Genomic DNA, 15,457 nt, shown 5'->3' with positions numbered 1-15,457 from the left:
GAGCCGGCTGTTAACAGTGCTAACAGTGCAAATCACAGCACTACAGTGCTGATACAGCTAACCTCCTGAGGGGGAACTGCAGGGTGGAGGAACGCGAGGCCATCGCCGGTCTGGACGGTGTTATCTAACTAGTCTGCTCACCTGCAGGCCTGACACTTGGAGAACACCTGTTGACATTTTCACTATTACAGGCGGACACAGTAAGATTTGTAAACCTGCCTGTTTCCCCCCAGTGAAAAGCTTTCAGTTTGAGCTCTGTGCTTTATCTCACATTATCAATCTGGACTTACACCTCCTCCTTATAGACCCATTTGAATGTTCGTAAACAATGATGACATGCACGCAGTTTGGCATGAAGTATAGGGAGTGCAACAGCTTGTCAAGTTTGTAACGGCATTAACCACGAAAGAATGGTCACACACATACATGTATTTGGTGAAGTGTAATATAAATCACTACATAATCCGTGGCCATGTAAGGAAACGTGAAATACCACGACACAGACTCAGAGATCTGACTGTGCATCAACACGTTTAACAGCTTGCAGTCAGTGTGTTTCGGTTTAACGGGTGACCGTGTTGACTTGTGACATGAACGGAACAGCCACTCGTTACAGACAAAACAAACAGATATATTAATGCTGTCTATAGAGTCTATAGACTTAACTATCCAGTGTTTTCTAATGGTGTTTCTACATCAGTTGGTAATCTTTTTTCACCACTGATCACGAGGAGCAACATGGCAGAAACCTGGCACAACGCGAGCCATGGAAGTGGAAAAAGCTCAGCTGGTCTCTAGAGCTGATGAATGAAGAGCCGGTCAGATGGACAGCAGAGGCAGTGAGGCGTCACCTCCTGGTAGACACACAGCTCTTCTTCAGGGTGTTTTCATCGTACAAGTTGTTGGTGATGCTACTGTGGTGATGCTACATGGTCCGTGATGCAGCCACAGGAATACTAAGTGGTTTTATCGTGTTTGTGTAGAAAACACAGTGATGCATCCTGTCAACGCACTGAGCCAGTTGAGTTTCTTACCTGCATGCTCCCAGTGAGCCACATACCAAAGCAAATGGTGCAACAAATATGGAAAATGTATAATATTCCCCTGCTATTTGCATGGACACTCATCCCGGATGAAGCCACATGTGTTACAGTGGTGCAGAGAGGAGCTTTTGATTAGAAGTAAAGCCGAGGCAATTTCCTCACATGGAGGAAATCCTGCTAATCTCTGCGCTGAGGATCGTCTCCGAGAGAGCAGAGAACGACTCCTCGCAGCTTAAAAACATGTTGATCTGACACTCTACATAAACTGAGCACAATCCCAGTCACATTTCAAAGTGCTTCATTTCAACTTCTGTGTATTAGCCGGTCGAGCTTACGGAGTCTGTAAGAGGAGAAAGTTAATGGCAGAGCTCTTGGATCAACTTCGACTGGAGTTCTGCTTTTAGCTCAGAGGCCTGAAGATCAGTGGAGGAAATATCCTGTTTTCGTTTTTCCTCTTCTTTTCTTCCCCCACAGAAGCCTGTGGGTGCTTGAGAATATAGCAATCCATCTTTTCTGTATAGTCTCTCTTCTCTTTATTACTTTGTTTCCTCCTGGCTGGAGGGCTTGGGATGAGGACACAAGTGGTGATCTTTTTCACTTTTCCTCGTTCTTCTCAAATTTCCTCTCTCCCTTCTTTTTCCTCTTCTAATATACTGGCACTGCTGTTTGTCTCCCTCTTATTGGTACGATGTGATTTTTCTTCCCCTTTCATTTGCCTCTGATACCATCGTCTTCATTCTTGTCCTCTTTGTGTCTTTCTTCCTTTCTCCCATTCACAGTTAATCTCCCTCATCATGTCTGCCTCACTTTCTCTGCTCAAAGGCAGCTGTTGAAGTATTTGCGTCGTCTTTCTAACTTCCTCGGTGTTATGTATCGAGTTAAATAGGCTGCTGGTTGGTAATGTAACAGCTTACACACAGAAAATGTTTTAATGAAGCATTCATGGAAGGCCTTTTCTGCAAGTAAAAGACAAAATAAAGGAGAAAAGTTACCAATGCCACACAAAAAAGGATCGTCATGGTAACATTTCTAGTCATAATTATGAGTGAAAAAATCTAAATGGTGAGTTAAAAATAAAAGATTGTGAGATAAAAATGATCAAAAGTATGAGATGTCAAAGTAAGATTAAAGCTTGTGTATTATGAGATAAAATAGAGAAATAAAATGTCATTGAATAGATTGCAAACAAAGCCTTTGTTAAAGCTCATAATTCTACATCTCGCTAAATGGGATATGAATCAAACAAAGCAGCGGTTGGTTTGACATTGTATTGTATTTATTTTAAACAGGTAGCAATTATGTAAATCTGGAAGTCCTCATTGTGTCTGTGTGTTTTCAGTCTTTTCCAGGTAATAGTAATGCAGACAGTGTGGTCCAGTACAAACTGCAGCAGCCGGCGATCGCTCGTTTCCTCCGCCTCATTCCCCTGGACTGGAACCCCAGCGGGAGGATCGGACTCCGGCTGGAGACCTACGGATGTCCTTACAGTAAGGCACCGCCTTTATTTACTCTCTAGAGACGTCGCCTAGCTGGAGAACCTCTGGACGCTGGTGGCACTGGTTTCATTTAAATGACCTGCTGGGTTTGTTTACTTGTTTACTAGTTTTGTTTGCCTGGAGAAGTTAACAACAACAAATGTCCACAACCGAGTAGTCAGTGAGGATCAACATCCCGCCGATCAATATGTAACACATGTAATTGGGTTCAAAAGAACCGCTCAGCACACATTCACTGATTCTTCTTTGTGTCTTCACCCGCAGATACAAAGAACAACAAATGCTTCCCGGCAACCTTTTCTTGAAAGTATTTCCATATTTCACATCTACGTTACACTCTCACAAACTGTTTTTTTCTTGTTAATTGTCAGAACACACAACCTTTTGGCAGTATCAGCTCCTGGCGTCAACACTATGAACTCAACACACATCCCACAAGAACATTTGTTCTGACTTTTTCCCATTCTGTGCTGAAATTACACTCCAGTTTTTCTAATCCGTAATGGCCTCCAAGGAAAAAATAAAGTCCTGGTTTTCTTATTTGAGCCAATAAAGACTCATAAATTGATTCTGTTTGAACAACACATATTCATGTTGCTGCTGTTGTTTCTTATAAGAGTTTGGGCTGAGCATGATCTTAAATATATGTTATCTGCACTGAATATGACTCCTCTTCATCTTCTTCCCTTTCCCTCCTGAAGAAGCAGGTGTTGGTAATATGTTGTCCTCTCAGCATTAATTCCCTGCTGTGCCTTTGCCCTCATTTCAGTCCTCACGCTGTTTGTTCACTATATTGTCCCTCATAAAAACCCACCGCACTCATGAATATCAAAAACAACTCTGCACATTTACATACATGCTCAAATACACTTATCAAACAGTAAATATTAATTTGCAAACATGATTTCCATATGGGATGCCTGTATCTCGTATTCTACCCACAGAAGTCACCATCTGTGTTTTTTCTGGTTCCTCCTCTCCTCTGATAGGCCGTAGTCAGATGCGAAGCTTTGAAAATAAAAGAAACATGTTTGTTTTGAAAACCATTGATTTGTGTGAAACAGGAAATAAATCAAAGGGGAGACATGTTTATATTATATGTGTTTCCCAGAGAATTAGATTCTATTTGTGGCGGTAGCTGACGGGAAGGAAATGGGGGGTGAATATCTGTGTGTGCGCACAGAAGGAGGCATGCTTTCTTAATTAATTATTAAATAATATTGTATTGTATATAAAATGTGCATTGGAATCCATCCAATAATAGTCAAGAAATGTCATTTTTAAACCACAATAACAAACGTCATGGCGGCGCGAGAGGAAAAGTCAGGCACTAAAGTCAATTGGCTTCATCCTCTGGGGACCATGAATGTCTGTTTGCATTGTTTACTGTACATTTTGTACACAGGTAGCAATAACACAATTATTGAAGAAAGTAAAGTAAAAGCTAGATTTCATAAATGATTAGCCTACAGCTTGATATTTTGGAAGGATAATGAAGCATATTACTTCATCCACTCAATACCGGCATGTTATATGAGTTTGCCCTGAATGCTCTAAATACTTGATACGTTTAGAGGTCCAGAAGCAGGCGTTCACTGAGGCAACACAACACTCCTGACACTAATTCATCATATTAGCTCACCGAGCGGAAAGATGATTTATGATAAAAACCATTCTGTGTCCCTTAAAACTGTGTCCCCTCTGGAAGAAGAAGGATTATGATAAATATTTAAAAGATGGGTTTTGATAAATAGCCCGTAGCGGTTTGGAAATAATCTCAAGTTATATAAGGACACAGCAGATATAATATTGTAATATGTTTATCAGCCGGAGTGACGGTTGGTGGAGGAGACTTGTGGTTTTTCCTGGTGGTAAACTAATGTAGCATGCACTGCAGAATCCTCCTTGGAAAAACAAATGCAATATACTGAACGAGGCTGAAATATAGCTGTTGGCAGCAAACAGTTTACCACAGTGTGAAAAATGTATTGTGGGTATTAGTCTGTTATTGAGGCAACACAACAAAATGTTTCATGTGTCGTGGAAGATCAGGTTTCCTTAACAGCCACAAGTGTTCAGGCTTAATCAATCAAATCCATCAAAACTGATCAAACTTAACATTGTTAACATCGCCACAGACATCATGTGTGCCCTCAATCAAAAAGCAAATAGTTAAAACCAAGTAGTATCAGTGACAAGAGTCCTAAGGTTCATGGAGGAAAATAGATGCCAAAGCACAAACTTTTGTCCTGATTTTGACAGATTTGTATTAACAAAGCTAAAGATTAAAACACAGTATGAGTAGTAAAGGTCAAGAAGACTATTTTGTTATAGTGCCACCTCACTGGACACGACCTGCTCAGCATTAGCACAAGGTTGGACGTACGTTGATCAGGTGGACAAAACAGGACTCCAAATGAATGGTATGAATGTTCAATCCACATCTGATAGATGTGTAACTGTTTGCCAACAGGTTCACCACATCAACTTCAAACACTGATGGCACTGACGAGGTTAATATGGTACCGTATCAAGCTATTCTTGCAATACATCACTTAATACTGAGTTGCTTGTTAGTACATAGAGTAGTACAGTGCACTTTTTGTTTCCAGCTTCTCACACTTGGGGTGGCTCGGTGCTGTGAAGCTTCATCTTGCTGCTCTGTAATCAGCAGGAAATACACCGGACAATCCAATAAGAGCATTAATGCAAGCAAAGTGGTTGTGTGCGAGTCCTGGAGTTAGGGAGTCAATGATTTGCCTAGTTTGTTAAAAAAAAACGATCAGTCGGAGAAATTAGTTGTAGAGCTGCAAAAGGAAATTGATGCTGAACTCAGCTGCTGCTCTTCTTTTCCTTTTTTTTTAAACAATTCAGTATTTTTCAGTCCATTTTTCCAGCCTACACACTCAACACAGTCTGTTAATCTCAGCCTGAATCCCCAGCCGGCAAGCCAGACCCTAATGGGAAATTTACTGATGAAATGTGATGCACAGAATATTGAGTCAGTCGTCAAACTTTGCTGCAACCACAATGACGATCAGCCGTGTTGACGACTGAGGTTGTGGACTTGAAGACTATGTAAAAATAGCACACAGATTGTTACCTGGTTACGTTGTTGCTTTTGGTTCAGGTTTGGATATTTCACTGTTATCTGATGACTCATCTGTCTCTGTTTTGTCTTCCAGCCTCAGATGTTGTGAGTTTGGACGGCAGCAGCAGCAGTCTGGTGTACAGGCTGAGCCCCGGGCCGAGGCGAATGTCCAGAGAGGTCGTCTCCCTGAAGTTTAAAACCCTGAGGAATTCTGGGACGCTGCTGCAGGCAGAGGGGGAGGGAGGACTCGGCCTCAGCCTGGAGTTAGAGAGAGGGAAGCTACTGCTCCTGTTCAGACAAGGTATAACACATGATATACTGATATCCACTGACAGATACTGATAGACTCTGGCATCCTGTCATACATACTGATACAGTGCAGTGGAGTAGAACACAAACATACCGGTATGTGACAACCCAAACGCTCTCTCCCAAATGTTTTATTCAGGTGTAAACACTTTACAAACTAAAATAATGACACGCTGTGGCAGGCTCCCCAAAAATACCAAATATACGAGAAGAGGAAAAATATTTGTAAATGACAAAATTGAACAGCATTTGAAAAATATAATCAGTGCTTTGGTGACTTTAAACACATTCGTCTATGATGTTTCATACCAGTCATTTGAAGTGATTTGAAGACAGATCCGGTGTATTGGCTAAGCTAAAGGTAGCTTTCACTTGTTGTCAGCAACGGCAAACATCCGGGTCAAGCTACGTGTTTACTTCCTCTATGACCTACCGCTAGCTTAGCCAAACCACCCGATCAACAAACACCCAGAAGATGACAATTTGGCCCATGTAAAATTAACCAACAATAAACATTAACAGCCATCACCCTGAGGACCTTAGCAAACTGTTGTCACACGTTGGGATGGATTAATTAGAAAGATAAAAGCGTCATTCTTGGGAAGTTAGCTAGCATAAATGCCCGTTGTTAGCATCGGCGTCTGTGGTTGTGTTGAGGTTGCTTGAAAAAAAACGAAACACTATTTTTCCGACTTTTTTCTCGTAAATTGGCACTTTTTAAACTCATAAATCTGCGACTTTTTTCTCGTAAATGTGCCACTTTTTAAATTTGTAAATCTGCGACTTTTTTCTCGTAAATTTGCCACTTTAATCTCATAAATCTTAAATAAATCTTTTTTTTTCATACTTGCCCCTAATACGCCATCATACGATTAAGAGTTAAATGTCTCCAATTTTATTTCATTTGGTATGCCGTGAGAAAATGACGCAGCCCTGGAGTGGCCACAGAAAGAATAGAAATATATAGTCAAGCCACAATTTACTAATTTGTGTGCACAAGATAGAATTACTTCCCTCAGTTTAATTACATAGTTCCCATGTTTTGATGAATTTGTACAGCAAAGTTAAGTGAACAAACAGAGAGCCTCCCTACTGCAGTCTCCGCTGCCAAGCCACATTTACACACGGCAGATCCGCTGCTTAAATTTGCACAACCAGCATCAGCGCACATGCACATCAAACGTTTCCTTTTGATTTATTATTCTACACAGTTTCTTCTGCCCATCAAAAATGGTCAATCTCTTAAAATGTCTCACTCAGCTTATTACTCCGTCATGACCGTCCTCCTCTGCCATTCTTTCACCTGCAAGTCATCTTTTTTGTGATAGAGACTACACATCATAGCAGTGATATGTGATTATTGTATCATTGCTGAGCTACATGCTTTTATTATTACTATCCACTACTTACACACACTACTTCTTTATGAGTTCCAGTAAAAAAAAAAAGAAAAAACCTTCGGCATCTGCAAAATATTTGTAGGACAATATTAAAACCTGAGACAACTTTAGATTGGCTGTGGTTGGGTGAGATGGACGACACGCACGATGCTGCCACCTGATTGGTTTAAAGCTTGGCCCACGCTCTGCTGCTGCCGCTGTCTTATTGCAGCCATGATGAATGGTACCCGTTCACTGTAGCATGTGTTAGGGCCGGACTCTGCAAGAGTTGATGCATGACTTATTGTCTGTACAGAGGGAGGTGTGTGTGTGTGTGTAGAAACACTGCGTTAAACGAGAGGCTACCATGCTGAATCATCACCTCTCATCAAGATCCCCATCTGGCTGCTGAAAGACGTTCTCCATCCATCCCTCCAGCTTTTTGCCCTCTCTCCGTTTGACATTTCACAAATGTTTCACCCCACACCCTCCTCGCTCTCTTTCCTTCTGTCCACCTCTCTGATGTATGCTTTCCACAATCGCCCTTCGTCCAAGCATCCTTCATCTTCCTCCATCCATTCCTCTCTCTCTCTCTCTCTCACATCATTTCTACCTTTCCTCCATCCGCCTCCCACCACCCTCTGCTCCTTCTCCTTCTCCTCCGTCTCAGAATGTAAACTTGTGAGACGCTGCTGGCACACCCTTAAAGGAAATGTTAAGATATTGAAATCTAAAGGATCGCCTTATTTAAAGATTCAGACATCTCAGGAGCGTCTGCATCTCCCTCACAAGTGGATCACCTTGAAAAAACGCCTCCTGAAGCAGACAGACGGTGTCACCTTTAAGAAAAACACTGAACTCATGTGTGATTTAAGTGAAGAGTGTTCCCCCTTAAACCGATTCTGTGTCATCTTCTAGAAGAGCAGTTCCACCTTTCAGACTTTGTCATGTTAAAGAAAACATCTGTGTCATTGTAAAGCAGCTCGATCAGTGTGAGGATATCAGAGCGGTCCACTGAAGTGACAGAAGACAGATTGAGGCAACAAAGAGCTTCTCTTCTTTCTTTGTTCTTTCTTGTATTGCTCCCTCTTTCTGCATTTGTTACATGCCTCTTTGCTCTTTCTTCCTCTTTTCTGTCGTAATAACTGTTGTTTATCTTTGGTTTGTTGCTGCAGATTGCTTTATCTTATTTTTCCATTTTCTCTCTGACACATCAACACACCCTTTGATATTGTTTCATCTTTTTTTGTTTTTCTCGTCCTTTATTGTTTTGTATTTCTGTCTTTTGAATATGCCAAAACAAATATTTGCCCTTTCTTTTCCTGTGCCTTCTTCAGTTCAGTGTCCTTCGCCTTTTCTGTCTCCTATAGTCCTCTTCCATTCTTTTTTGCTTTCTGCACAACTTTTTTGTAGGTCACAGCGTGTGTAATTTAGGTAATCTACTGTGTGCATCGACCGTGAGCTCGTACATGATCCGCTCTGCTCTGTTAACACCAACTCAGCTCCAGGTCTGAACCCCCCAAGAAGAGGCAGTTGGCTTCATGAGGCAACACTGAGTAACATAGACGGCAACTCTGTCTTCGATAACAGGCTACAAAATGCTACGTTAGAAACTTGATGCTTAATAAATCAGTCTGAACTTCAGCATTGTACATGTCGGTAAACCACTTCTACATTGAATCTCAGCATTTCACAAATTAACATCAGTCTCCTGGGTTAAAGTCCTGTGTTTGACGCAGCTATCCCCCCGTTCTTCTATTTACACAGACTTGCAGACTCAGAAACAGATTTGTGATACGTCAAAAACAATAATCCGGGAGAAAATCCTTTCTCTCAAAACATAATTGACAATCTATTATGCAGTGCATATTATGGTAATGTAATTTTTAGCAGACCAGGCTGCCTTTCACTCCCTGATTGGGGAATAATATTGTTGCATTTCATATTTTGTTCAGCTTTTTAAATTGTTATTTTGGTCAATGTTTTCTCATATTTTTTTTATTTGTACACCGTACATTATTATTTATTCCAAACATGATATTACACTTTGCACTGGAGTTTAAGCCAAATGTCAATAATGTAGTGAGGCTTTAAGGCTGGATTATGCTTCCGCGTCGACACAACGCAAGGGAGCTTGCGGACCCCTTACGTCCTTGCGGACCCCCCTTACGTCAACGCAAGGGCCTGACGTGTGCCTCCCAAAAATCCTAGACGCGCGTCGAGGCGACACAACAGCAACGCAACACCAACGCAGCGGCATTGGCTGTGATTGGTCCGCTAACTACATCCGCTGGAGACCGCTATCCGGTTTCCACTCATAAACACCGCCATTTAAACTTTTAAAAGGCTACTTTTATTGTTTGCACCTCGTTTTATTGTTTGCACCTTCTCGCTTTTGCACAAAGAAATAAAACACCAAGTTCTGAAAAATTGTGGACGTTTAAAGCCGGAAAGTAAACAAATACGCTATAACGAAGCTTACGATGATATACGCCAAGAGTCTCGGTCGGTCGGTCAGTCTTTACAAAAACCATAGCGCCCTTTCCCGGTGTGGCTTTGAATTGCATTTCGACACGTAAACCCAACGCAGAACCATCATGGTCTCCAAGCAACTGCGTGGCCGTTGCGTTGCCGTTGCGTTATCACTACGCGGAAGCATAATCAGGCCTTAAGGCTTTGTATCGATGCTTGCATCACTATCTCACTGACATTTAAAGATTGATTTCGAGGAAAAGTCAGCGGGTAGATTTGGTGATGATATCAGAAGGAAACATATTCGTGCACCACATATATCATATCACCTCCCACAATTAAACAAACAATTAAACAACAAATAAGACAAAGACAAGACGAAGCAACAAATAGTTGAAATGAGGGAGGGGGCATGGGGCTAGTGGTAGGCAGAGGAGAAGAGATGGGTCTTGAGGAATATGGTGAGGGATTTAGAATCACGGATGGGTTGGAGAAGGAGGATCCAAATAGTAAATGGACCTGCATTTTTATAGTGTGTTTCAAATATTTCAGTCTTACTCACACTGAGCCTCTAATCTAACTCACACTGATGGCATAGCCGGTCATTATCTTGCCCAAAGAATGGAGGAGCCAGGAATTGAACCAATGTTCTTAGGATTGGTGGACGACTCGCTCTACCTCTGAGCTTCAGCCATCCCAAATGTATGTCTGCAACAGCTAGCTTGATTAGTTCTTCACATCCAGAGAGTGTAGACAGGCTCTTCATTATCACAATACTTCTCATGGACCCTGATTTAACCAGCAAGTTACAAAAAAAGCTAATTGTCAGATGTAGACTGGCATTGTGAGTTAAGTCATGTATTTCAGCAGTATCATCAAGTGGTGCAACTGAAAAATATATCATTTTAATAAGGCAGGCAGCAATGGCATCTAATTAGAGAAGAGAAATAACAGAAATGTGAAGCAAAGTAGTTATTATAATATTTTACAGTAAAAAATGATCATTATATTGTTTTGAAAGTGGGTCATTATAACAACATATCAATTGATGCCAGCCATTCCTTCAAATATGAATTGATTTGAAGATTATAAAAGTTAATAGAAAGCCAAAAATGATTTCTGAAGCATTAAGTTATTGTTGTATTGTGCTCCGAAGCAGTAAAAAACTGGCCTTTTCAAATTATAAACTGTATACACATTATCATATATATATAAGAATATATTTCTGATTCCCAAAAACATGTTGAATCCGAAACATGCAAGTGACCAGTTACTTGGAGAAAGCCTGCATGAGTCCACTAAGATGGGGCAGCCCGATAAACCTGTCACATTTCTTTTTTCTTTTGCTATTGGATGCAGATTTTAACGATCCAACACACTTAAACATTAACATAACAGTATCTACTGGAACAAAGGTGATCTGAAAACCCACTGCCAAAAAAAGAGAGAAAATAGAAACAGTAATGTAGAAGGATATGCAGACGGGATGGGGTTGTACATTAATATCAGTCAATTGATATTCAATTTGTTTGCCCTCTGATCTCTCACTCTTGCTTTCTCTTTCCAGTCATTCACGGTAATCAAATCCTCCATCCAGTGAACCCCGTGTATCATAAGATCCTCCTCCTCTTCTTCAACTGCTACTACATAATAATTCCTCAATTAATCAGTGTAATGTAGAGCATCTGATTTGTTTCTGTCGCTCTCCACCGGTCCAGACTGTAACTCATCACAATGAATGTTGACAGGACAGACGTCCCCTGATGTCTCTGTCCCAACTTTATCTCTCTGGATGAGGTTGTTTTTGTCATCCAAGCTGCAGACGAAGAAACCCTCTCAACACCCACTCAAAATGCCATGTCCATCATCATCATCATCATCATCATCACCATCATCATCATCATCAAACTGTCTTTGTTTCCCTCTTTGAAGCTGTTCCCTCCCTAAAACAATCTAATGCATTTTTAATAGCTGACTGTGCTCCGCTCCTTCTCCCAAGAGAAACGCAAACTTTCTCTTCCAGTACTTTAGGGGGACAAATCCACTTATTTGGACCTGCTGGTGCTCATCTATCATTTATGATGTCTCGCTATGTTATTTTTTAGGCATTATCACATATTTGGTTCCGGGTCTCGGTGCATGTATGCAGAGATCCTGTAGTCCCTAATGAGATGAGAGAGGGTGACCTGGGTGTGACCCCCGCTGTGGGATACTGTGGAAAGTGAAATATTTAGACACAATACAGAGGCTGGTGCATCGTAGCTGTCATGAGGCTTGCGTTGTCTTGACACCGGGTCAGATTGTTAGAGAGAAGCAGACTCCCAGGTCAGATAATGAGACGACAACAAACAACAGACTGTCAGCTCAGCTAACTCGAGATAGAAAAGGAGAAAAACAATACAGCTAAAAAGAAAATACATTATCTGCTACTATACTTAATAGGAGCAAACCGTCTTTGCTTATTAAATAACCAGAATAACGGACTTAATTACACTGAAAGAAACACACACTCGCAAGTCTGATAACTTGACAGAAAACCAATCAAGTTCCATTTTATCTTGTCTTTTTTAATGATTGCGGCTCTTTTCTTCGTTTCTTAATGTCGAGTTCTGTTTTGAAAATCAAACAGTAGCGATGTGTTGATTAAAAGACTACTTTCTGTGTGTGATTATTCTTCAACAATGGTTTCTTTGTGTCGGCCTTCTTTATCCTCTCTCGCCTCCCCTTGCTTTTTGCCATCCATTTCCATCTGTACTTTCCCTTCACTCCTCTCTCCTTCCTCCCCCTCATCTGCCTTCTTTTGCCTTGTTTTGATCTTTACTCCTTCACTTCCTCTTACCTCTTATCACCCGACTTTCTCCTGATTACTTACTCCTTGTTTTCCCTCCTTCTGACTGTCATCTCCACTATTTCCCCCCGTTGCTTTCCTATTTCTCACTCACGTACTGTCTTTACCTCCTCAACCTCCTTTCTTCGTCTTGCCCTCCTCCTTCTCCCTTGCTCTTTCCTCTGGCTGCTCCTCCTTTTATTCCTCATCTTACCTCCTATCTGCCCTTCTCCTCCTCATCTCTCCCAGGTACATCTTCCTCTGAACCCCGGCGTCTCGCTTCCCTCGGCAGCCTGTTAGATGATCAACATTGGCACCATTTAGCAGTGGAGCGACGCGGCTCTCACCTCAACCTCACTGTGGACAAACACACTGAGAGGATTCAAATACCGGCAGAGTTCCACCACTGGGATACCGAGCAGGTGGGCGGGGGGACAAAGACACATAAACCTCCTATATGCATATCCATTTTAACACCAAATGTTCATTTTTGTCCTCTTATAGCTGAGTGTTGGGACAGTCCAGAGCCTCGTCTCAAAGAAAGACTTCCATGGCTGCCTGGAAAACCTGCTGTACAACGGCCTCAACCTGATAGAATTAGCGAAACACAATGACCACCAAGTTACTGTAACGGTGAGTCCATTTTACCGTGAACACCCGGTTACTTGAACTTTCCTTTTTGGTCAAAACTTGTCGTCACTTTGCCAATGCGTGACTTTTGTTTTTTTTTACTTTGTTTACATGCTTGTTGGGAGTGAATAAGTCAATCAACACAGCACATGTTCAGATGTGTAACAGTGTCTATCAGTTCAAAGACGAGCAATTAGCTCAAAATGGCAGATCCACCAGCAACACAAGCCTCCAAATCTTTTGTGGCACCACATAGAGTTGTTTTTTTGTTTCATTCTTCCATAGTGATGATGACAGACCACGTAGATCATTTGGGGGAAAGCAAAGAGCTTTCATGTTCAGCTCCTCAAATTCTCTGGGCTCTGAGTTTTCATTTCTGAGAGAAAATGCAGCATCAATAGCTGGAGCTGAGGCACCTAAAATAAAAAAAACTGCAGGCTAAATTTGGCCAACCAGGAGCTGATAGAAGATTCTCCTTGGTGTTGTGACCTACTCATTACAAGAGCCGCTAACAAACAACATGAGGATGAAGTCCACTGAGTCTTCTCTCATGCTAACCAATGCATAATATATGAGGTTGTGTGTGTCTACATGCAGGTGTGGTCATGCCGCTGCTGCTAATGAGCTGCTGGCTGTTTAGTGAGGCTGATGAGTGATTAAGTAGGACAGTGAGTGGTGAGAGGATGGAAGTGTAGGCGATAGACTTTCAGTAACGCTTCTTTGTCTTATTCAAGTGAAGACCTTTAGTATTTCTACAATGACAATAAGTGGACCGACCTCAGTGGAGAGCAACTCTGAACCATATCTGAACATATAACATGTCTCTCATTACAATTAAGGACCAGAGAGCAAAGAAGCTCAGATAAGAAGAAAGAAAAGGCTCCGATATTCACGTGCATGTCTGATGATCTAATAGAGGCTATCAGTTATAGTCCTTTTTATTATAGAGACCACTTTTGGCCATTCTTAGGTATGATAACATAATGACGTAAAGCCTTAAATGATGTATGTGTGTGTAAGTGTGTGTGGGGGATTTTGTGTGTATATGCGTGTTGGGGATGGGATTTTATTGCTCACTTTTTACTTCATATTTTGCAGTGGTGCTGCATCCTCCACCACGTACGTCCATATATCACTTTAACAGCACTACAAAGGGCTTTTAGATGTCATCTGTGTTTCCGGAGCATTATAAAGATAGCAGGCTGATATTCCCAGCAGAGAGCTGGGACTGTAATATATAACAGCTGCAGCCTTTGCAATGGACCTGGTGTCATTACCACTACTCAAAACAATGGGCCGCAATGGAGAAGTCTATATAGCACTGTTCACATACATACCCACCTCCCGCCACACCTCTTGGGTGACATTGGTATTTTTCAGTTTGCACTCATTGCTTTTATTCTCAAGGAGACTTGCTGATGAGATCATTGTGACATGAGGTCGCATCGTCACGCCCTCTGCAGCTGATTAATATTCATGTTTTGTGTGTTTTATCTCTCCAGTAATCATTTTCTTTCTGTCCCGCCTCCTCTCTCTCCACTCTGCATGTTTCTCTCTCAGGGCAATGTGACCTTTTCTTGTGCTGAGTCGGTTTCTGTCGCCGTGACGTTTCCCGGCCCCCAGAGCTTCCTGCAGTTGCCGGGGGCTACAGCATCCTCGTCCGGGGGCCTGTCTATTGGGTTCCAGTTCAGGACGTGGAACAAGGCGGGGCTTCTGCTCACCTTTGACTTGCCTCTGGAAGGGGGCGTGGTCTGGCTGTACCTGAGCGAGGCCAGACTCCGGCTGCAGATCCATAAAGCTGGCAGGGCGCTGCTGGAGCTCAGTGCAGGTCAGTCTGTTACCGATCCCTTAAATGCAGAGTAGAGCCTCTATAGCTAAACACCCTACCTAAACTATTGTAACCCCTCACCCCAAATAGATGAAGTTGAACATTCATTTTACAGTTTTGATAAACTTTTGAAACTAATTTTAACTAAAACTTTTGATAATAATGATCCTTTCTCCAGGTTCTGCTCTGAATGACGGCCAGTGGCATTCAGTGGCGCTGAGCTGCAGACGAGGTCGTCTGACCGTCGCTGTAGATAAAGAAGAAGGAGGCGTTGCTCATGCCAGCCACTCCGTTACCGTGGGAAGTCAGCTGTTCTTTGGCGGTAAGAGTGAAACAAATAATCTCAAAGTGGCTTATCAAACTGTAGAAGGTGCCAATCACT

At 42.0% G+C, this 15,457-nt stretch overlaps 1 protein-coding gene across 2 annotated transcripts in view; it reads left to right on the top strand.

The window, feature by feature from the left end:
* Positions 1–15,457, top strand: part of LOC311012214 (contactin-associated protein-like 4) — a 100,233-nt gene that overhangs the window by 34,765 nt on the left and 50,011 nt on the right. For both annotated transcript variants that reach the window (XM_084007581.1, XM_084007580.1), the window contains exons 4-9: positions 2,383–2,530; positions 5,725–5,931; positions 12,867–13,039; positions 13,122–13,250; positions 14,808–15,075; positions 15,254–15,397. In XM_084007581.1, the coding sequence (XP_083863707.1) occupies positions 2,383–2,530; positions 5,725–5,931; positions 12,867–13,039; positions 13,122–13,250; positions 14,808–15,075; positions 15,254–15,397 (1,069 nt within the window). The remainder of the gene's footprint in view (positions 1–2,382; positions 2,531–5,724; positions 5,932–12,866; positions 13,040–13,121; positions 13,251–14,807; positions 15,076–15,253; positions 15,398–15,457) is intronic.

This window comes from Eutrigla gurnardus (genome assembly GCF_963514095.1).
Source record: "Eutrigla gurnardus genome assembly, chromosome: 4".
Lineage (NCBI taxonomy): Eukaryota > Metazoa > Chordata > Actinopteri > Perciformes > Triglidae > Eutrigla > Eutrigla gurnardus.
Note: the sequence above shows the minus strand (reverse complement) of the source record. Positions and strands in the feature narration are given on the sequence as shown.